A 23,296-nucleotide genomic window follows, 5' to 3' on the forward strand; every position below is an offset into this window, starting at 1 on the left:
CATAGTCATGTTACATCCAGCTGACCATCCTCAAACATTGTTTGATGTGTTTTTGTTATATTAATATCAGGTCTTGAATGAGAAAGCCGTCTGATCACAGCTTCCAATCGTTATCAACTTTTTATTGTATTTCGGTCAGCACCATATTAAAGTGAATTAAACTTTCCTGTGTGTTGGAGAGAGGGGATGGCGAAAATGCGTTGTATAAGTGGATTATAATTTTATTTCTGTTATTACTCTTCATTTAGCTGTAAGGCCTAGCGGACTAACCATTGTCAACGCCCTCGACAATGAGTTTTAGTAAAAGTCAGTCACCTGAAGCGGCTGTGATTGCTAACTAAAAACTGTTTGACACTTTCTCTCAGCCGATTTGTTTTTGTTGTTTTTCTCCCCCCAAGTCGCACCGGGCTGCTTTGTTCTGACCTCTATAAACACCCATTCGTCCTCCTGTCACTTGTCTCTTCCGCGCCCCGCAGGGACGTTAGAGTGCTGCCATTAACCCTGGCCGACCGCCCATGAAATGCAAACATGGCGCAAAACCAGGGCCTGATTATTGCTCGGTATTTTTCAGCAAGTTTTAGTGTCTTTTTTTGTATTCAGTCCTCTTTTATTTTCTTTCCCGTTTTCCTCCCATCCACCCGTTTATTACCCGTCAATCAAAACGAACAGTGATCAATACTGCTGTCTTACTAGTACACAAATCTTCATTACATCACCAAATCTTTTCTCTTCCTGTCTCTCTCTCTCTCTCCAGACCTGGTTCTCTGGTGTTCTTGCCTCCAGAAGTGTTTCTTTGACGCTGTGTAGTGGGATGCAATGAAATTGTGAGTAACAATATAGAAAATCATGCAAACGGTGGGAAGAGAGGGAGAGGAGCTCACCAAAGTGAATATAAGTTTGTCGAGCTACAAACACATCTCTATTATTATTTGGCATTATTAAGGAAATGATGGTCCGAGGTCAGTACCTAACACCGAAGTAGGTGAAGGCGAAGGTCACGGGTATGTGATGTTTCTTTTTCTGATGACATGTTGTGTCCTTTCTTGATTTTTTTCTTTAAATATGTCAGTTAAAATAAAAGTCAATGAAAACATTTGCAAACCATTTTCAGACATTGGACTGTCGCAGTAATGGCCGTTAGGAAATACGTCACAGGGAGTCTCTTAATGGGCACTTCTGATGCACCTGTGCAATTTTTTATGCATCAGCTTATTGCCAGAGAAAACTCACAATATTTATTTCGTTTAGTGAAATTCTTGCTTAAAAAGATGCTTGTGGAAGGGAGAGCAGATACTGGGAATGACCCTCCCGTGGCCGTTAATGGTCTGCCATTACACGTTGGGCAAAATCCAACCACTCACCGTGAATGGCCTCAGTGAGTCTCACGTTTGTCACAGAAAACGCTCGGAACAGGTCGTCTGCTTGCAGGCATCAAAAAGTCGCCTCGCAAATCGCCGGCCATTACTCACCTGACGGAGTGCGAGGAAACAATGCCCTGGAGCAGCGATGGCGACGGCACGGCATCAAGAAGTGCATGAAGCAGATTTTGCTCGCAGATGAATCAAAGGCTGAAAAAAATAGTTTTGGTTATTTTTGGCAAATTTCGCTAGGGAACTGATGGTGAGCTCGAGGTCTGCGTGTTCTGTGTGTGTGGAGTGAGTGTGTGTGTGGGGAGGAGGGATGTCTCGTACGTGGACAAACGATTTAAGCAAAGTGAGCACGTGCACACACACACACACACGCGGTCACATACACACACACATGCTCACACACACACACCCGCGGAAGCGAAACTGGGGGATAAAGGGGAGGGGTTTACTGACTTGCAGATCTCCACCTGACGGGCATTATTGTTTCCACTTAAATATCTCCTTTGATGCACTTTACCATCCCATGATCTGTTCGTGGTTCGTCAGCTTTGGAAATCACCATAGCCATCCTAAGTGGCGATACTTCAAGCCATCCTCCCTCCCCTGTACACAGACACACACTCACAGACACACAGACAGAGAGAGGCACAGACACACGCATTACCTCACCTTCCATCTGTTTATGTGCGTGTGAGTGTGTGAGTGCTCTCGCACGTGGGTGCGTGCATGTGTACCCATGTGTTGTCTGCTGTATTTTTCCCCCACGGGTGGTGGGGGAGGTGTGTGCGTGCCAGTGCTGCCTCGGTTTGGCAGACACCACCAATCAAAGACAGGGGAAAACTGATCTGTCACTGCGCAGTGCCCTGAACATTTGTCACGACGGAAATTCCCTCTAAAAGCATCCCTGCTACCTTCTGCTGCACTCTAAGTGCCAGTGCTTTATAAGATTACCGTCCTTTCCCTTTAAAAAAAAAAAAGGAAAAAAAATTATTTCATAAGCAACACTGTAATGCTTGTGGCAAATCACTGCCTGTTACCAAACTATCCGTCCACGATCAGTAGTTTGGATTCCTCACTGTCCATACTCTGATTTCGTCATCACATTCTGTGTACTGGCTTCTGGACGGGATGCTGAAGTGTAAAGAGAGAGAAAGAGACAGAAAAACACACACATGAGCGGGTGGGCACGTATGTATGGGAGGATGAATGTATTGCAGACTGTGTCTGTTGGCTACAAGGACAGGAACATAAATCTCCATTACTAAACCCTCTTCGTCCTGGTATTTCTGTTTTCTGCATCCTACTATTTTTATTTATCCTTCTGCTTGTCACAGGCAGGCGGTGCTCAAGTTTTTCGTTTTGTCTTTTGTGTTTGTTGTTGAGGGTCATTTTTTGGGGGGGTGGGGGATGTGTTAGGGGTGGGGAGTATTTCTGGCACTAAAGGGGACATTTTGTACAGCATTTGGCAACTATTACCTAGCCAAGCCAGTTTTTGAAGTTGCACTTTATTTTTACGTACAAAGCTGGCATCAACAAATCAGGAGTAGTCAAGACTGTCTTTTAGCAAATTCCGAGAGAAATGGCGAGACATCGTAGTCCTGTCGTCGAATAAGGGACTACTGATGGTGTGATTGTGTGTGTGTGTGTGTGTGGAATGTGCGGTGGGTGCTTTGTAATGTGTCTTGTGTGCAGAGTTATAGTTTCTCGTGGTTATTCATATGCAATAAATGTCCCGGATGTTATGTGATTCTCTGATTTATCTCGGCAAAATTTCCATTATTTGATGGCTCCTGGCTGGTATCCCAAGCTCTGTTTCTAGACATGTTTGTGTGTTTTTTATTCAGTCAAAAAAAAGTGTCTGTAACAGTGTCACAAGGCTGCGAATGCTTCACAACTGAAAGAAATAAAAGAGTGAAATGAAACTCTAGAGATCTGGCTGCATACGATGCCAAACTTCTTGAATACATCTGCATTGTATCTGGTCCTCGGAAAAATATTCTGGTTAATGTGTTGGTGTGCTGAATTTAAAGGAAGGCTATAATTTAATTTTGCACATCTGTGGCATATCTACTTTCGTGAAAATGTTTTGAGAAATGCTTGCATCTCTATAACTTGCAGTGTAGAAGCCCAACCTCCCACTCGAGATTGTGTTTACTTACAGGTTTACGTCCCTAGAGAAGCCACTTCTTTGTACTCACGGACACATGCTTAGAGCGGATGTGTATGCACATATACACATACCAAGATACATTCACATACAGTTTTAGAGCACACACACACACATATACACCACACACATTTTAGAGCATATATATATAATCATAAACAGTTCTAAAGCAGGTGTCACGATCTTAGCTTTCTGGCCAGACAGACATTCCACACTTACAGTCCGCACGCGCAGGTCGGCAACAGACTCACATCCGCATCAATCAGTCCTTCTGGGAGAGGGAGGGTTAGGTTCCTCCCCTTGAAAGTGGACTGCACAGGAAACCTTTCCGTCGTGTGCCCGTGTCCGATGCCCTATAAACAGCCACCAGAAAGTTTAATTTAACCTGGAAACTGTACTAATCCGCCACACGGTCTTATAGCTCGGCCCACAGAGCGGTGATCATGGCAGAAAGCTGGGATCGTGACACGAGCACTGCGGAAACTGCTATTTGAAACCTCGCGAGCTCTCGCACAATCACGTACATCTGGACATGACGCATGAAAGAAACTGTATCTTAATCTCACGTGACAACTCCTCCCTTTCGATCGCCCATATTTTATCTAAAACAGATCCAGCACTTAAAAAACAGCCGATCTTTCATTATCTCTCCTTACAATCGCCTTGGCTACCAGCACAGCTTTCTTGCATTACTCGGTGGAACTGTCTTCCGATGTTTCAAAAATAAATGTTAGCGGCTTTGTAATGTAGCATTTTCCGCGAGTTTCTGAAAAAAAAGTTGTCCGGTTTTTTTTTTAAATTATTATATAAATACGGAAACAACAGGCATAATAACATTGAGCTTCTGCCTTTGTTCCTATCTTCTTTCCATCCCTTCAAGTTTGTAGTTTTTAGGGGAAACAAAACAGTTTATCCCTATTTCAACCAAATAATTGATGAAGGGATGTAAAATCATCAGGTTACTAGGGTTTATTAACGTTTCCTCCAACAACAACTTTTTAATCAACCATTCTTAGTAATTTTCTGAGAGTAAGATTAGTCATTTACAATTTGCGAAAGTTTTATTTTGGGCGATGGTTACCTTTACGCTTTAAGTCCGTACTAAAGAATGTATCGTTAAGATATAAACGCACATTTATTAAATAATATTTTGAATGTAAAATTTTGTCCTGAACGCTTTGGCGTCAATTAGTCATCAACAGAAGTAGTAATAGAATGTAAAAACAAGAAAATAAAACAAAAACGTTTCCGACAGTTATTCGTCATCCAGTCTTCTCTGGACAAATCATTGTTTGACACACAAAAAAATAATAATAAAATTAAATTAAATTATATAAAAAGCCGACTGCTGAGGATAGTTCAGAAGGTGTTCAAGCGACCTGCTAGAAATGAATGGCGCGTGGCGACACAAAAGCAAGTGGCGCGGAAAGATGACGGGGCGAGGTGGGTGGGAAAGACATCTGGCGCTGACGTCATATCTCTCGTCCCTCGGCGAATCTCGCGTCTCGGCAGCCGTCATCGATCGGCCAGCCAATGGCCGCGCGTAATCCCAGGGGAGAGCCGCGCGCAGCTCCCTTCATGCCGCGGACTTCCGCCTGCCACTAGCAGTAAGTTTTCTTTCCCAGACTTGTAGCAATCGCTTTGAACCCGTAGTTCCTTGCCATACATTTTGACAGTATGTTTGCATATTAATTCTTTCGTCTGACAAGGGGCGACCGTATATTTTTCTGCAAAGCCATTTAATTCATCGCAGCTACACAAGAAAGCTCTTTTCCTTTGCACTTGAAGAAGATATAAACACTGGAGTCTGTATAGGATGTTCAGAGGACCGAAACCAAGGAGTAAAAAGAAAAAATATTCAAAGAAAACAAAGGCTGTTAATTCGATGCTGTGCACAGACTTTATTTTAGATGTTTAATGCAAAGGTCACTAGGAATTCGCACTCTCCTACATGTACGTGTAACAGCCACATTCTACGTTACAGCTTGACAGTGAGAGTGGAGGTTCTTTATCTTCTTGGTGTTTTGAGAGTTACATCCGCTCCTTTTTTACGATATGTGAAAATAAACAAGTTTCAGGAAAGTTTGTTTTTCTACTTCTTGGACAAAGTGGGAGAGCTTGAAGTCAAGGTCGCAACCTTTACTCCCAGAACGATAGACAGAAGAAGGGTCAGCAAGAATCCCACGCCGAGAACAGCGACGACGATCACTGCTTCCGATGTCCACTGCTTCTGACCACTCCCTGCTGCGAGTACGGCCTGACGATCGAACCTGCTATGGATAAGACATTTTTAATGCCCATACATTAACAGATCATGAAAAGGTCTTACAGAACTATTGAGTTCACCAAGAGCTTCCAGCAGTAGATACATGTGTTTGTGAGCCTGTCTACCTACATACATAAATATCATCGTGTCTGTCTCCAACATTCCAGGTAAGATAGTTTCAGGGGTTGGGTTGTTGTTTTGTTTTGTTTAAGTATGAAGAGGACTCTTGCACCATATAAAGTCACATGACTTACCGGCATTCCCCTCTGACGTATCGGAATACACAGTGACGTAGGTGGAGACTGATCGTGACGTCAAGGTCTCATTGACGTCAGCAGCTTCACGTTTGCGTCGGGAAGTAGTAGCGCAGTGGATCTGAACATGAATGAGAATGAATGAACGAATGGGTGATTAAATGAACTGAATGAGTGATAAACGAAAAGAAATGTTTTATGTCTCTGCCATCTGTTCTCTTCAGTAATTTCCATTCGCTTCAAAGGTTAAGCGCGTCTGGCGCCATTACCTTTCTCAAGTAGAAACTCTACGAGAGGCTTCAAGCACTCGGACAAACACACACACTCAAACATCCAATTATCATTTAGTAATTTTCTTAGTGAGCAAACCGGAAAATGTACTTAGCTTATCTTTCTCTATTAGCGTCTTCGACGAACTATGCGATGTTAGATAAGAGCGATTTCAAGTTCTGTGTCTGACAAAGCTGCTTTCACAGTTGCCTGCTCTTGCTGAAGTAATAACTTGAGATGGTGGGTTACAAAAACAAACCAAAGCTTGACAGCTACAAAGATTCCAGCATAGTCTTACTTCTGGTTCTTCCACCTTAGACTGTGCGATGACCGAGAAAAGATTTATTGGTCGCTCCTATCGACAACATCTTTTTTTCCGAGTGAGGGTAACTGGACAAGAGAAGTGATGTCGCTTGCAACCACATTTTTTTTTTTTTTTTTTTGTCTTTCGAGTTTTTATGTATTTACCAAGCAGATAATACTAACTCTTCTCTTGCCTTTTCTTAATTTACCTTTGCAGGAACATATAATACAACAGTGATTTTTTTCCAATCAATCTCTTTACCTTCGTTTGTCTCCGAAGAGGCAGCTGAGTGGCTAATAAACTGACCCCAGCTTCCATTTTAACCACCGACGAGTGTGTACTTCGCAAGCGCTGAATACCTGGTGAAACAGCCTCATTCTACCAGTCTGTTGACTAAGTTCCCTGGCTACAAACAAGTGGACATTAAGACCTGACAGGAAACTTTACTCCATCACTGGCTATTGCGTCATCAAAGGCGCCTACCGTGCCCAACGCCTCCTCTCCTGGGAACCACCATCGCCAACGACATCAGCTGGGACAACAACGTGGTGTCTCTCATCATCATCGCCCAGCGACCACTCTACTCTCTATGCCCGCTGAAAAAGCTCGGCCTCGGGAGAGTCATTCTGGTCCAGTTTTACCCGACAGTGATGGAGAATGTACTGACATCCTCAATCAACGTCTGCTACGGCAACACCACAGTTTTTGTGCTCAAGCGTTTGTCTGTCTGAACTCCACTGTGGCGCGAGTCAGAACTGAATGTACCTCCGTGACTGAAGATAGCGTGTCAGCGAGTGTACGTCCGTGTGTTTGTGTTTTTGTTTAAGCATACATTCATGAAGCTGAAATGTAGGCAGAATATAGTGAATTGTGGTTGAACCCCAATCTGTGTGGTGTAGAAGTATGCGAGTTCGTGTGCCTGTGCGTTGGTATGGATAAATAAATATTTGCTCGAGCACGTGCACGCGCTTGTGTGTCAGATAGAAAAGAAATTTCTTTGTACTAAAGTGATGATTGTCAAGAAAGTGGTGGCCATCATTAACACAAGTCCCGCGTGCAAAATCACTTGCAAAATCAATTATTATCTTTCTTATCCCATCTATCGCCCTCTTTAATCGAGAAGTGCCCGGATGTCTTGCTCACTTCCGCTTTGTGATCCCCCCTCCTTTACCCACATCTCTTCCTTTCTATATATTTATATACTCTTGAAGAAAAAAAATCAATTTGTCTCTCTCTCTCTAGCGAGCTTATTCTGTAACCCTCTTAAATAAAGTGTCGTTTGTCTTTCTTTCACATCCACTTGTCGCCTTTGTGTGGTGGTAAACTAAAAGTGATGCTCTTTTGTTGAACCTTCCTCTCTCCTTCCCTTTTCTCCCTTCCCCTTAAAGATAGTGAGACGTACACCCTGGCAGGCGAGGTCGTTGTCCCTGTAGCAGAAGTCGATGACACATTCAAAGTACACCGTGTCGTAGCCGTTGAATTTGAATGCGGGAAAGCTGGCGGTCAAGGCCGCAGCGCCGGCTGACCCCTGGGCCACGAACGGGGGCATCAGCTTGTTGCCGCTAGAACACCTGGAGACAGGCAAGAGAAACAGGTATTTATCTAAAAACCAAAATATCGTCAGTGGAAAGCGGCGGGGAAGTGAGTTTTGATGGATTTTTCTTTTAAAGATGCGCTGTATTGAAAAAGTTAACAAAATAGCTTCTTGCTTGGATACTTTGTTAGATTCTCCTAACACCTACCCCAGCCCACACTTTCTCCATCATGTTCCCCCAACCCCACCCCTAGTACTAACCCATTGTGGTCCAAGAGCTGCAGGACTGGCGTCAGACCAGGTCCAGCACTCGACGTGCAGTCACGCACGTGAAGCCCGGTTGCAGCTGCAACAGTGGGAAAAGACACACACACATACACACACACACATACACACATACACGGTGCATTTATTTCACTACAGGTAACTGAACTGGTCTGCCAGGTGGAATCAATGCTACTTAATGAGTTTAGAATTTTACTTGCAAAGGTGAGCACTAGCAAACCATAGGTACAGATTTAAAAACAAGATTTTAGTCGCCAGCAGGGAAAGCTGCTGCAGGTAAGGAACGCAGAAGGCATAAATCTTGAATGATACAAATAGCTTGCCAGTTTCTTCGTACTTTTATTTTTTCCATTTCTTTTTTCTCTCCCTCTCTCCTAATGACAATTGCTAGAAATGTATGTTAAACATAACACTTGACTGGTGACATTTCTCGATGTTGCCAACTTGATACCCAGGAAGAGCTGGGCGGAGATCTTTCTCAAAGGTCGCAGTCGGCTTATTTGATATATTGCAAGAAAGTTTTGTAAACTCCTTTGGAAATTCATCATTTTAGCCACCACCAGTTGGTGCAACTTACCGAGCAGTGGTGTGGCGGCTTGCGTGCTCTCGTCGACCCACAGAGCTATTGTCGGCAGGAGCCTTGTGCTCCTGGAAGGTCTGACCAAACCGAACAGGTCTGTCAGGGGAGAGGCCAGACTAAAATATTGCACCCTGGCCCTCAAGGTTGGGAGTTTTGCTTTGGGATAACAACTCATTCATGAAAAAAATCTGTTACAAAAACCGCAACAGTATCACAATAAGGGCCTGGTCGGGAAGATTTCTCTCTACAAGAGTTTATGATGCATGCGGTTGAAAGCCTTAGGGAATCCTGCTCGCCGACTCATCTTTTGATGACCATGGCAAAAACCAGGATAGGGACCTGAAACATCGGAATCTTCTACGAAAGTGATAAAGTCAGCTCAAGTGGCGTGTGAAATAAGAGAATACAACATCATGGTTCTCGAGTTATACGAAACCAGAAGGAATGTAAGTGGCCAGACCAGACAAACATCAGAAGAAACCATTGTTTACTCCGGCCACAAAGACCTGGACCCCGATCATATTCAGGGAGTAGCACTGCTGATGTCAACAGAGGCAACAAAGGGTTTGTACGAAGACTCGTCCTGCCAAGTTATTCACAACGGAAAACTCACTGAACTTTTCGTAGTGAATACCGGCGTAAGACGGTTGGATATTATCACCAACAATCTTTCAGATGGTCATAGACTGGACTATGCGCAAGACAACCCAAGACAACAACACCCAGTGGACCTTCACCAAACATCTAGAGAACCTGGACTTTGTAGATCACATTAGTCTCCTGTTTGTTCGGTAACAACATGAACAAACCAAACTGAGTAAGCTAGCAGAGGAAATAGAGAAGACTGGCTTAAAGGTCAACAGAAAGAACACTGAAGTGATGAGAATCAAAAACAAGCAGGAACTCCCAATCCAACTTCAAGGAGAGAACATCCTGGAAACAGATGTGTATTGTGTATTTGGGGAGCATCGTCAAAAAGGATGGTGTTTCGGACGATGACATCACAAGCCGCATCAACAAGGCCAGGCATGCTTTCAACAGCCAACTCCTGAGCATTATCCTTCCGCAGTAAGACCCGCATCTTCAACACAAATGTGAAGGCAGTCCTACTGTCTGGTTCTGAAACCTGGAGAGTGACAAATACCATCAACAACAGGCTCCACCTTTACCAACCGATGCCTACGCCATTTCCTGAGAATAAGACGGCCTGAAACGATCTCCAACAGCTGCCTGTGGAAACGAACCAACCAGAATGCCACTAGCCAAGACATAAAAATAAGACACCCTGTGCAAAGCAGCTGACACCAGGCAGGCACTTGACTGGAATCCTCAGGGGAAGAGGAGAGTTGGGAGACCAAAGCAGACTTGGAAAAGAACAGTAGAGAGCGAGGGAAAGGATGCTGGAACCACATGGAACCAACTGAAGGGGGCTGCCCAGAACTGGGTCCGCTGGAGAGTTGTTGTGGCCTGATGTTAATAAACTAAACTAACTAAACTCATCATTTTAGTTAGCTAGGTGATAAATGTAGGAAATCTTTTGACCGTGAGAAATGCAGTGCATTTTTGTGCAGTGCGATGTAAGATTTGGTAAAATTTGCGTTAAGAGGTGAAGCCTGCTGACCTTTTGTTTAAAAGAATCAATAAAAAAAATTGATGTTCACAAATGTGTAGGAAAGTTGATGACCCTGGCTATGAGCATTGGTCGGTATTAATCTCTGTCTGGATAAATCATTAATCTCTCTAATCTTTAGCTTAAAGTGTCTCTCTCTCTCTCTCTCTCTCCACGTACGTGTGTTGGTATGAGCAACCTGCTCACTGATTTAATGAGTATCTGAGCTATCAACAAGTGTGTTAACAAGTCGTCTCGTACGGAGCACAAATCTCGCGTGACGTGGTCCTGTTACCGATGGAAGGTCGCCAACGCAGGCCTCATGGACTGAACTGGAGAAAGTAAAGGAGCTCGCAGCTCACAAGCTGTGACACATACGCCGAACTGTGCGAATACTCACGTCCCCCCACAAGCTGTGCTGCCAGTCGAATCTCGTCACCCACTGTGAACGACGACAACACGCCTGTCGACGACGACGACGACGACGCTGAGACCACGTACAGCGACACCGACGGCTGCAACTGTGAGGCCGTGCCCTGAGCAAGCTTGCTGCAGACACAAGAGAACGAAAAAGACAAATGAAAATGAAGATGACACTATATTGTGACAGCAGGAGGGTCATCTCAGCACGTGCAGTCAGGAAGGAGATGCGTTGAAAATGTCTGAGCGGCTTCGTCATTGTGCCTACATTACAAAGTGTGCTTATACATACACAGTTGTTAGTAAGTATCAAGTGTTATAGACTTACATATTGTTCAGCTCCATTGTGATCGTATAAGACCATCGTCACTAGGTGTTAGGATTTGTTCCTTTCGAGTATAACTTTAGGGAACCCCTGTCCTTTGGCGATAGGTGTTGTTCAGCTTTATTATAGTCTGATGGAGTCACAGTCACCAGGTGACAGGAACTGTTTAGCTCCATGGTAACATTATGGTACGTCCCGCTTTAGGCGGGACAGTCCCGCTTTTGACCGCGTGTCCCGCCTGCTCATCGGGCAGGACGAGTCTTTAAAAATCACGGTGACAGTGTCTAGTTCATCGTTGACTGAAAAGTCGTTATGCAAAGCTTGACTGTGTACAGTAGACTGTAGGAGGGTCTGGGGATAAAAATAGTTTTCACATTGTATGTTTTGGCGCTTGTCTGTGTGTTAGTTGAGTCTTTTTTTTAACATTTTGTCTTTGTGTATTTTTGTGTATGCGTTTTGCCCCTTTTCATAGGAGTCAATGCAAGCGACTTTCAACGACCACATCCGGTAAAAAGACTTCACGGAGAAAAAAAAAAAACGTTGCAGAGAAGACAAGGAGGCTGGAAGAAAAGAGAGTGGCACAGACGCTCAACGATGACCCAAAGGGGAGGGAACTCACCTGCCTGCCGACGCGATGCCAGACCTGACGACCTGGGTTGCCGAAACCGAGAAATTGCAGGTGAGAGGGAAGCTGACGTCAGCACGTGTAACGACACCAGGAATTTGCTGCACGTGCAACAGAACGGAGTACGTGCTGGGACCCAGCAGCTGCACAAAGTAAACAGTCGGTCAAAGCTTCCAGAGAGAGTCGACCTGGGGTAGGGTTGTAGAAAAGAGTGCAAGCTGTGGATGCTGCAGGAATACAAAAAAAGAGTAACAGTTGGGTGCTGCAATGTCTTTCTGGTAGTGGGTAGAGGTTGTTGGGGTGAGCGTGGTGAGTGGCAGGGAGAGCAGGTCAAGGGTATAAACTGGGATTACTCGCTGCCTAGAGTTACAGCAGCAAATGAAGTGCAGAAAATGAAACTCGTTCTCAGACTGTTTTTCCAAAAAAAAAAAAAACACACATTTTTAATTTTTTAGTTTTAATTTTCTGAAAACGCCACAATCTCTTTTTGTCTTTTATTCACACAGCGAAACCATGAGTTTGGTCGATCTCAACCCACAGAGATAATCTTGTGCATCTTGCCTCAACATCAACTGGTGGTAACTAGATACAATAGCAATGAGCGAAGGAATTACTTCTTTTTATTTTTTAAGGACGATCAACTTGCTTATCTTCACCTAGAAGCTATAAATATAGTCCTTGGCTGGTTGATTAATTAAAATGAAGACAGAAAAGAAGATAAGGAGAAAAGAATAAGCCAGCGAGTGATAGACAAACATCTAGTAACGAGTCGCTGATATTAAAATAGTTCTCTCGTCACCAGCAATTTCTCATCCAGCTTTACTAACCATCACTCCACAGTCTGTGGCTGTGCTGCTGACGTCGATCTGCAACATGTAAGGATCACCAGAAGCACCACTTCCTGACCCCTGACCTGCTGACCTCGAGCACGTGGCCTCCTTGCCTGCCGCGTATACGTCACCGGGGGCGTTGAGGGTCTGCTCGTAGGTGAAGAGGATGGTACCGGGGGCAAGGCACGAGTAGTTGGCGCTACTCGATTGCTGACGTCAGGAGTAAAAGGGTTAATGTGTGAGCAGCGGACTGCAAACTTCCTATTTCAAGACTTTTTGCTCGTCACGGGTACACACCCTTGCCATTTTTTAAAAAGTAGAAAACTAGTCAAATAATAAAATGATGACAAATAATTTATAAAATGTCTTGTTACGACACCTAAAGAATTTTTCTTGAGAATGTCTCAGTAAATTTTTTCCTAATTCTAGGAGCTCGCCGTTTCCACTGTCTGCGGGGTAGTAATACTGAATCAGACTGTTAAATGTTCTTTGTCTGTTAAAGAACCAATGTTCTTTAAAGATTTTGTTGTATTTTCTTGATGGTTTTGTGTCTGCTTGCATGGGCTGCACGTGCACATGTACTGCCACAACCAGATCTCAGTGGACTAGCAAGAAGCATCCGACAGGTTACTTACAATAATTGAAGGCGAAACGGTGGTAGTCGGTAGGTTGAGGTTGCAGCTGAATGTGTAGTCCTTGTCATTAGGGTCAGGTCCGTCACAAGAGAAGACAACCGAGATTGAAATTGTGTAGGTGTCAGCACCGGTTTTCTGAAGTCAGAAAATACCTCACACAGCGCAAGTATTTACTTGGAAAAGCCTTGCTGCTCACACCTACCTGTTCGTAATTAAGGAATAATCACTTCGCAACCCAAGACAGGTGTTCTGCGCACGCCAATGCGTTCTAAACCAAAGCGGTTCGATAATCAGGAGGTGCAACAAACGTTTCCCCCACCTACCCCAGTCAAACCAGCTGTCAGGAATGGGTACTTGACTCCACAGAGGCCTGAGGACAAGTAAAACAATAGGAGGGAGAGGAGACCGGCACCGAGAAAAATCTCTAACACCTTATTCTCATCCCTAAACAAATGTCAGGTGACCACTTGACTTTGCCTGATATGGCGCACACTGGGCACACTTCAATAATAATTTTAGGACAAAGGGAGCTTCTACTTAGTAGTAAATGTTTGTAAGACTGTAACACCTTTTAAAGTGTGGCGTAATGGACACTTACTCCTGCCTCTAAATATATAAATATGCATATTCCAACCGTTTCGTGTGAAGCAATTGCAAGAAAGCTTTCGTACTCCTCCTTGAAAACTAAAACGAAGATGAAATGAAGTCTGAAGCTGCTCCCCACTTAACAAAATATGCAGCTGCTCATCATTTGTTACAAAACGTCTTAGTGAATTTGTAATTAACTTTTTAACTGTGGACAACACATACAGGCAAGTGTGACAAAGTGAACACAGCTGTGACCGTTTAAATTCCGTTTCCTAACAAAAATTGTTTCTGTCTGTCGTAGGTGATGTTAAAGACCAACACTGCCTTACGACAACGCCGCAGTCCGGAGACTGGGAGCTCAACCCGTTGCTAAGGTCCACGTTGATGACGTAAGGATTTGCGTAGGTTCCGTTTCCGGTGGTGGTGCCGGCGCGTTTTCCGCACGTGGATCGACGACTGGTAGCGAAGAGGTCGTAAGGATTTGTTGTCGGGTTGGCGTAGATGACCTCCATCTTCTGCTCACTGGTCTTGCAGCGAGGGAAGACTGTCAGGAGGCAAGGGGAACCAGGTACACTTGTGTATGCAATAGTCAGCTTCCTACCTCCGTAGGTTATCAATGGTTTAACTTCTCTAAATTTAAGCGAATAAACATGGAAATATGTCATGTAATATTGATTGTATGTATTGATTGCAAGCATCGTTACAGGAAATTACTTTTTATTATGAGTAACACATTTAAAACTATTACGTAATCTCGTTCCTTTTTATTTTTTATTTGTCTTTTCTCTGTTCTTTTCTTCATTAGCTTCCTTTTCAGAGATTTCCTTGCTGTAGAAACTCCAATGGCGACTGACATCAATCATGATGTTTGATCGTCATTGTGCGAATCGCTTGTAAGATTGTTTTGGTTCATGGCTAATTTTTTTCAGGTTGGTTTTTTTCACTACTGTTTTCTCTAAACTGTTTACAAAAAAACTCTAGCCTGTGGAGTTGTACGGGTACTTCATTGCGACCAGTCATCTGATGTGGAAGCTGATCAAAACTGTCAGATGTAAGTTGTCTAGACTCTGACTAACCTCCTCTCTGTCTGCACAGTTGTCTCACTTTCTTATATTTCTTGCTGGTCGATTATTCTCTCATTTCTCCATCTCTGACGTAATGAGATCTCGAGATTTCTCATTTCCGCCAAGGGTGCTTGGCTGGCAATTTCTTTCTTTTAGTTGCATCCTTGAGTTTGTTTTATATTGATTACGCGATGCCGGGGCAGGAATATTGCTTCTGCCTCAAGACGTTTGTCTCCGATTCTTTTACTCATTAAAACTCGTAATTATCTCAGAAGAGAAATTGCTTGTGCAGCATTAAGCTACTGTTCATCCCTGAAGACTGGCTTCCTTCTCGTGTTCAGTCAGACGGAGTGTTACCAGCACAAACGTTTGAGTGAAACACTACTGAGTGCACACATATCCACATTACAGTGCAAGTAATAGAAGACAGTAATAAGTGTTTAATTGTATCAGTGCCACTTAAAATGTTTATTGGTGGCGACATGAACATATTTCACCAGGATTAATCCATCGTACCTGCCAGCCTAGACTCGCCTGCTTTTGGTACAGCCATTACCTTACTTAAGAGAATAAAGGTTATTCTACAAAAACGCTGACGAGCCTTTACAAAAAATAATGATTTCAAGACAAGAAAAATTGCTTAGTACTTACTGACTACTTGTGCTGAGACCACCTGAAACAGGAAAAAAATTTCCAGTACCTAGCTGTACTTTCCAGCTTTCGTGTGGATAATACCGATGCGTCGATAATTATTTTTTTTTACGAAAACTTTCTTAATTAGTAAGCCCTTTATTTAAATTACACGGACAATTTCACAAATAAAGATGGCAATGGTGTTTGGGGCTTTATGCATCTTATATTTAAGCCGAGTGTTCGTCCCTGAAGACCGGCTTACTTCCCTTGTTCAGAACAGATAGGACGGGAGAACAGTCGTCTCCTCCTGCCATCTCTCATTTCGTCCCCCTCCCCACACTCTGCATTAATTAACCATAAGATGCTCAGGCGAGAAGTGGAATGAAATCTCATAGAGAACACTACAAACTGTTTTTATGAATATCCTTCCACGCGATAAAGCAAACATCATCAAACTATCGAAAGACAAATATCAGAAACTTATTTCGAATAGCTCCTAAGACGTTTAAAAGTTGTTTTATCAACGTTTGACGAGAATTTTGGGAAGCGATAGAAAACTAAGGTTTTTTTGTTTGTTTGTTTGGTTGTTTTTTTTTTTTTTTTTTTGCTTACACTAATGGAAATTGCGAAAGTCAGCAGCACTGGTAAAGCGGGCATGGTGACTGGAGGTGTGAAAGACAAATCTGCTGAAACACAACATAATGAACATGGAATTTTCTTGATGTCACGAAAAATAATAAGTCTCTGTGCTATTTCTTTAAGATGGGAAAAAAGTATTCTTTTACTCTCTTTAAATGTATTTGGGCAGCAAATACTTATTAATCTTTATAACCATTATAATTATTAATTAGTGAGGCTAAATACCGTGTATGGAATAAAATGAACTTGAGACTGTCGAAAATGAAACCGTTTTTTTTTTCAAGTGAATGATGAAATGAAATAAATGTACAGTCCAATGCTAAAACTATTATTTTTTTTAATTGTTCTGATATCTCTTTCTCTCTTCCTTTCTGATCACCAGTTTTTTCATTGCTTTAAACTTTGTTTCTAACATAGCGATAAAAGAATAACACCTACCGTTTGGTTACTATGGCCGTAGAGCAGGACTTCAGTGTACTTAAGTGGACGTCTAGCTTGCAATGAAGTCCAGAGGCCATCCGACCTCCGTCAAATATGGAGAAAGCCATACAAAAATAGTTTTCAAACCTTTATCATACAATGCACTTGTTTTTCTTTTTTAATAAAACGCTCATCATTTTTCTTTGACACAATAAGGCAATATTTACAGAGGACGTGCTCCATCATACCAAGGGGTGATAACCTGCATTACATCGTAGACCCTTTACAAAACGGAGTTACCCCGCCTAGATCTGTTTTGTCTTCTTTCGATGTGTTTTGACGTGTTCCTGTTAGTTTAAGAGTTAAGAAAAACAGCTCTTGTTTTGTAATAATTCATCGGAATGGGTCATAGCACTTGCCTGTCAAAGATGTGCCGAGTGCAGTCAATAGACAGACTTCTCACTGGCCCTCGCCTCCTCAAAGACTCCGGCGAGAAAACAAACACATGGCAGCAAAGTGTTGTGTGGCGGACCGCTCGTCTCTAAGATCCGACCAGCTCATTAGACAGATAAAGTAAATAAAACCTTCCTAGCGATCTCACACGAAGTGGTCGTAACACTCCCGCGCTCTGTTAGCTATGAAAACAAACGAGTTATTTCGTTGTATCCTCCCGCAAACAGAGGTGGGAGGTTTGGGAGCCAGGCGGTGCTGCGACAGGCCAGGTGTGATACCCTGTCTCGTGACCCTTGGCCTTGATCGGAAGATATGACAGCCGTCTGCGTCTGATTTAAAGAATTCTTTTTTTATTTATTTATTTCAGCTGTGCCTTTGGGGCGAAGAACATTTTTTATCATGTACAAAGCAGTGCTTTACTTCACAAGTGTGTGTTTAGACAACTTTTATCCTCAATATGTATTTGCTGTTACAGCCTAAATGGGATCTTTTTCTCGCAAGTTTTATTGTTCTGAACACTCGAACCGACCACGAACTAAATACACGTCCATGGTCCGACAGATACATCAGTGTCACACAGAGAGATACAATAGAAATAATAAAGTATATTTGCTTATTTGTTAATCTTGTAAATTACGAATGTTCCTGCACTGCGTCTAGATTGTTTGGTCTGGCCCTGTAAAGACAATAACCACAAGAGGGACTTTAAATTCAGTAAATCTTGGAGCTTTTTCAAAGGAAAATAAATTTATATTAAGTAAGGTGACCAGACGTCCCGCTTTTGACCTTGTGTCCCGCCCGATGAGCAGGCGGGACGCCCAATGTCCCGCTTTCTGGCTTTCTAGCAAGTCCATCAAATGTCCCGGTTGTCTTTAAAAATCACTTTTTTCGGCGTTCTTTGACGGTGACGACACCATCATCGGCACGTGTCCCGCTTTCGCCCCCGAAACGTCTGGTCACCTTATATTAAGTGAATCCTAATAAACATGTACATTTTGATGGACAATCAACATCATAGGAATGGAATCCGGGAGAATGGGATCTCCCATGGGAAACGTCCCATGGATGGGATGGATGGACAGCACACATTTGTATTTCCCATGGTAGTCGATACTTGATATTGCAAAATAAATTTACTGTTATTCATTCATCAAGGATTTAAATCTTTCCTCTGAATCACCTATTGTATGTGAAGTAGCAGGAATTATAGAACAAAAGCCGAAAAGTTTTCAGTGTTGTCCATAGGATTGTTAATACCATGGGAATCCCATGGGAAACGTCCCGTGGGATGGGACGGGATGGGACAGGCATAAATTGCCATGGGATGGGATGGGACGGGATAGAAAAATATGTCCCATGGACAACCTGACAATCAATGAACGTCCATCACGGGACACATACGAGAACTTGACGGGACAAATATGCATGCTTCTAGCCGGGTGCCTGAGGCCCGTCTGCCTATAGTGGTGGCTCGGAGTAAGGCCAACCAGGCTGGGAGTGTATACATAAATATATTAACATACTGTGGCGAAAGTATGGCTTGCCAAATATAGCGGACTAATTTTTAAGTTGATAATTTTGTATGTTCTGTGAAGGATATTACAAATATCGAAATGGGGCCTCGGAAGAAGAAAAAAGATTCCCCACCACTGTTCTAAAATATTGCGATCTCATGCTGCGGCACAGTAAATGCTACAATAGGTAAAGGGAAAGTACTCATAACAATTTACGCGTAACTAGTTCCGTACTTGTTGTGCCCCTTACATCCAGAGGTCTCCGGGACCTGCGCAGATGTTGTGATGTTTGTAAACAGCACAGAAAGTCGTGATGTTTGTAGACAGCAGACAATTAGTCGATTGCCTTCTGTCCTCCGTTCCCGCACATTTCTTGCTTATAATTCCGACTCTTTGTTTCTTTTGTTTACGAAAAGGTTTCAAGTTTCATATAATAGGTTACTTTAATTATCTTGGATTGCTTTTGCGGTTTTTTTGTTTTTTTTTAATTCGAAATTCGTGTTATGAACTCTCCCATCTGCAAAGTTACACATGACATCAGAATGTGTGTGTGTTGAATCTTGCTGCACTCATTGCTTTTGCTACAGATATTCGTGCTGAGCAATTAACAGAAATTAAAACAAAGTTACTTCAATTTTCGTGCTTTTATTTAGAATGAACGCTCAGAAAAGGTTTAATTACATCTTGAATGTAATGTTAAGAGAAAGAAATAAAATGACAATTTAATATCGTTTGTGATGTGTGATGCTCAGTTTTTTAAATACAAACATTCTGAATCAGTATATAGTCCTTGGCTGGTGTATAGGAAGCCACATTGCACACTTAGCCTGGTGGGTAGTTCCTGACAACCCAGTCTTAAACTACACTGAGTTCTGCATGATGCTATCATGCAGTACTACATACTCCCCGTCTTCCGCGTCCCTAATTCTGTGTGTTGCTAAAGAAAGTTTCGCAAACATGAGTTCTTGAAAGTTTTCTATATCTGTCTCAAGAGTTTCTAGTCTGTCCTTTAAGGTCACCTCCATCAGCATGCTGTCGTCATCGTCGCTTTCTTTCAGGCGATTGATGATGCGCTGGTAGTGACGGATAAGCTTGCGAAGCTGTGAGGTCTCACTGAGGAACGAGTAGACCATTATCACTGCCTGACTTTTATGAAATGCTGCGAGCTCGCTCGAGACCACCATGAGCTGAAACTCTCTCTCCTTGGCCTTGAGGTTGCCCCTCATTTCAACCAAAACGCTCACCATCCACCGTAGTTGGTCGGACAGCTCGTTCAACAACTCCCATTCCTCCATTCCTGTCCAAAGAAATAACATCATTAATGCATTCGTCATAATATTATGGCCCAAGGTAGCAGACCAGCTCATACTGTTTGAGTTCCTAATGTTGTAGTATTTATTCATGCACAGGTAAGTGAGTACAAGATTGTGTCGTAGCTTGTCAATTGTTTCACACAACCATAAGTTGTATGACAATATAGGCATAAATAACGACTACACATTAACAGCAGTGTAACATTATTTCATATACAGGGAAAGCAAAGGGGTCTGTTTCGCTTTTTAATGAAAACAAATTAACGCGAAAGTGTCGCTTATGCTAGATTCTACTTACTTTAACAAATAAATCAGAAAATTAAATCTTTGATCCATTTACGTTGTATTTTGGATGTACGTCAAAGAACACCAGCAGTAAAAAGTAAACAATCAATGAATTTGGAAAATAAAATAAAATAAACAATGCAAAAATTTAATAGGAATTATAAATAAATAAAACATCTGAGGTAGTAGAAGCATTTACCTATTCCGTTAAAAATTAGTCTAGTAATTAAAATTAATCTATACCAGAGAAAATTAATATCAATAAAAATTAATATTAATGCACATTGAACGGAGGTTAGTTGAAAGTAAGATAGCCGCCCGCACAAGAATGTCTTAGTGAGGTCTCTAACATCTCTGTAACTATAGAATCTCCAAGGAAAATAATTTTTGTTAAAATCAGTTTATTCTTGTAATTGTTAGCAAAAAAGCATAGTAACCTTACAATCCGAAAAATTCCAAGCTTACCTGCACGTGCGATGAAAGTGAATGATCGTGTGGCACTAACTTTGTGGATAAAAGCTTCACCTGGCGTTAGTACAGAACTTAAGTGAGATGGTCACGTGAACAAAATACCCGTACTACGCAGGATAAGCTCCACCCCTCAGTACTGGTCAATCAACAGCTGCAATCACATCCCGCTCAGTGCATGACGTCACTTGGTACTTGTCTTGTACACCAGGAAAATTGAGCTTGGTGTATATTAGTAAAATAGAAAGACTAAACATGTCCTTGTGTGTGTGTGTGCGTGTGTGTGTGTCCGGTCTTACCATTCAGAGAACTTGGCAAGTGTGTAGGAGGCAAGAATATGAGCGCTTTAGCAGGGATATCATATTAGGTAATAAAATATTATTATTCCTATTATTATAGTAATAATAAATGAATGATACTTTTAGGCTTTGCTGTCTTTTTACAACATGAATTTCAATAACGTTTTCATTCTCACAGAATATCGGTGATCGTTTCGTCGAGGCTTGACCCGCGAGCTCAGACTTAATAGTGGAAGCTTTTAGCAAGAATAATATGAATTTATCAAACTTGACTACTTCATGCCAGGATAAATATCAAGAGTTGTACTTATTATCCACTTAGTATCATCGACCTTGATACTTTGTGCAGCCGTGAGGAGGTCGACCTTGCTCAATTAGACGTTAATTAAAAATTAATATTGAGGCCGACAAAGCTTATATATAAAAAAAAAAAAAAAACAACTTTGCTCAGCTGACACCATGTGTACTGCACATGACAGTTTTCAGATCAGAAAGTAATATATTATTTATTTGCACAACACCAGTGCAACGAAAGTGAAGTACTAATCCAGAATTTGTGACTAAGACAATTAGTTGTTACCTGGTTGTCACGACCAGTCCGTGCCCTCCCGTTTTTGAATATTAACCCTTTTGTGACTCACGGACTAAAAGGTATGTCCGAATTATGAAAATATTACATAGGAAAAGTTAACTTACAGAAAGTGTGGTGAACACGGTTCACCTTATAGCGGAACGAGTGTGGAAATTCACTCAGGCCCGGGATACCAAGAACGAAGACGTACCTGAGTCACGAAGTGTACATTCTCCCGATGTGATATTGTGTGTATAATAGAGGGTGGTGTCCGATCGACGCTGATTGTATGATTGGACATGAACTTTTGTCATAAAAACTTACGGCTGTAATGAATCCATTGAACAATAGACTTTACCCCAAACCACCTATTTATCTGTCTCTATCGTATCCAAATTTCGACGCCAATCCAAAACCATATATTATCATGAAATTTGAAAAAGGTTGTTCTGACAAACTTCCTCTCTTTCTCTTCACTCTCTCTATTTGTCAACTACTTAAGAACGACTGCTGGAAGAGAAAACCGAGCTTATCAACCCATTCCCCAGAGGTGGCGGCTCTTTGTGCAGACCATACGAATAGCCGTCCAACCCTACACAAGCATTTCACTCCTTTTTTAAAATCTCACTTGCTCGTTGGTTATTTAAATCTGAGAAAAACGATGTATAGTCTATTAACTAGATACCGTAACAGCACGAAGCACGGGACGCTGTTACAAAAAAAGAAAGACCTACGTACATAACCGTGATCAGGGGAGGCAACATCATTCCATTCTGCTTGTGACGTTCGAGGGCTAGTTCAGTCCTTACCGACGCTTGCTGACGAGGCTGAGTACATGAAAGGGATCCACGTTTGTGAATTTAAAGAAAAAAAGAAAAGCAAATACTTTGAAGTTGTCTATCATTTTTTCTTCTTGCGAGCACTTATAACTATATCTTCGAATGACACATCATTGCTCTGTGTCGCGTTGGCAGTTTTCAGGCCATTATCGTCACAGGTCATCCCAATCTCAGTGACTGTTGCGCTGCTAAAACCTACAACACCAACATACCACCAACGCTGCAACCCTACGCCACATTGGTTCCAATTTTCGAACAGAATTGTTAGCACTTTCTCAGCTTCTCACCCCTCTTTTGATAATTCCGCGGACATCGTCTTCCTTCAAGCTTTCCCTTACATTTCCGTATTGCCCGCATCGACACCGCCGCCAGACCCATGATGCTGCAAAACTAAACAATTAAATTTTAAGCAAGGAAGAATATTTTAACATGCTTATTATGTATATCACATACCTAGTGCGAGCACTATCTGAAATTGTCCTGTCTGAATAACGTGCATGATTGATGTCTTTTATTCATAAGTTTTGTGTCTATGTATCGCTTATAGAGACTATATTTTATTTGTAGTTCACTTTATTCTTCCAGTTCGTCCTTGTGCTTACCTTAAGCGTGAGAAAATATTATATCTCGCATTGTTTAGCTAGACACTCACAGTCTACACCCAATTAAAGGCAAGCGCAATGTACCCGTGTTAATCTAAACACTGTTGTTGAAGTTGTTTGCGAATATATCTCTT

At 42.3% G+C, this 23,296-nt stretch overlaps 1 protein-coding gene across 1 annotated transcript; it reads right to left on the reverse strand.

The window, feature by feature from the left end:
* Positions 1 to 5,372: 5,372 nt before the first annotated feature.
* LOC112564764 lies at positions 5,373 to 17,302 on the reverse strand. The gene is made up of 12 exons (XM_025239824.1): positions 16,837 to 17,302; positions 16,372 to 16,442; positions 15,778 to 15,799; positions 14,392 to 14,606; positions 13,475 to 13,609; positions 12,837 to 13,049; positions 12,004 to 12,152; positions 11,040 to 11,188; positions 8,427 to 8,511; positions 8,034 to 8,202; positions 6,058 to 6,178; positions 5,373 to 5,810 (listed from the first exon to the last, which is right to left on the reverse strand). The coding sequence occupies exons 2-12, from the start codon at positions 16,414 to 16,416 to the stop codon at positions 5,743 to 5,745; spliced, it is 1,371 nt and encodes a 456-aa protein (XP_025095609.1). The 5' UTR covers positions 16,417 to 16,442; positions 16,837 to 17,302; the 3' UTR covers positions 5,373 to 5,742.
* Positions 17,303 to 23,296: the final 5,994 nt, after the last annotated feature.

Source organism: Pomacea canaliculata, linkage group LG5 (genome assembly GCF_003073045.1).
Source record: "Pomacea canaliculata isolate SZHN2017 linkage group LG5, ASM307304v1, whole genome shotgun sequence".
In the NCBI taxonomy this organism is placed as follows: domain Eukaryota; kingdom Metazoa; phylum Mollusca; class Gastropoda; order Architaenioglossa; family Ampullariidae; genus Pomacea; species Pomacea canaliculata.

Coding starts and splice junctions, on each gene's coding strand:
- LOC112564764 (XM_025239824.1), bottom strand. CDS start 16,416: ATGCCCGCTTTACCAGTGCTGCTGACTTTCGCAATTTCCATTAGT. Junction 13,610..14,391: donor CTCCGGACTGCGGCGTTGTC/GTAAGGCAGTGT, acceptor TTCTGACTTCAG/AAAACCGGTGCTGACACCTA. Junction 12,153..12,836: donor CCACAGACTGTGGAGTGATG/GTTAGTAAAGCT, acceptor TACTTTGTGCAG/CTGCTGGGTCCCAGCACGTA.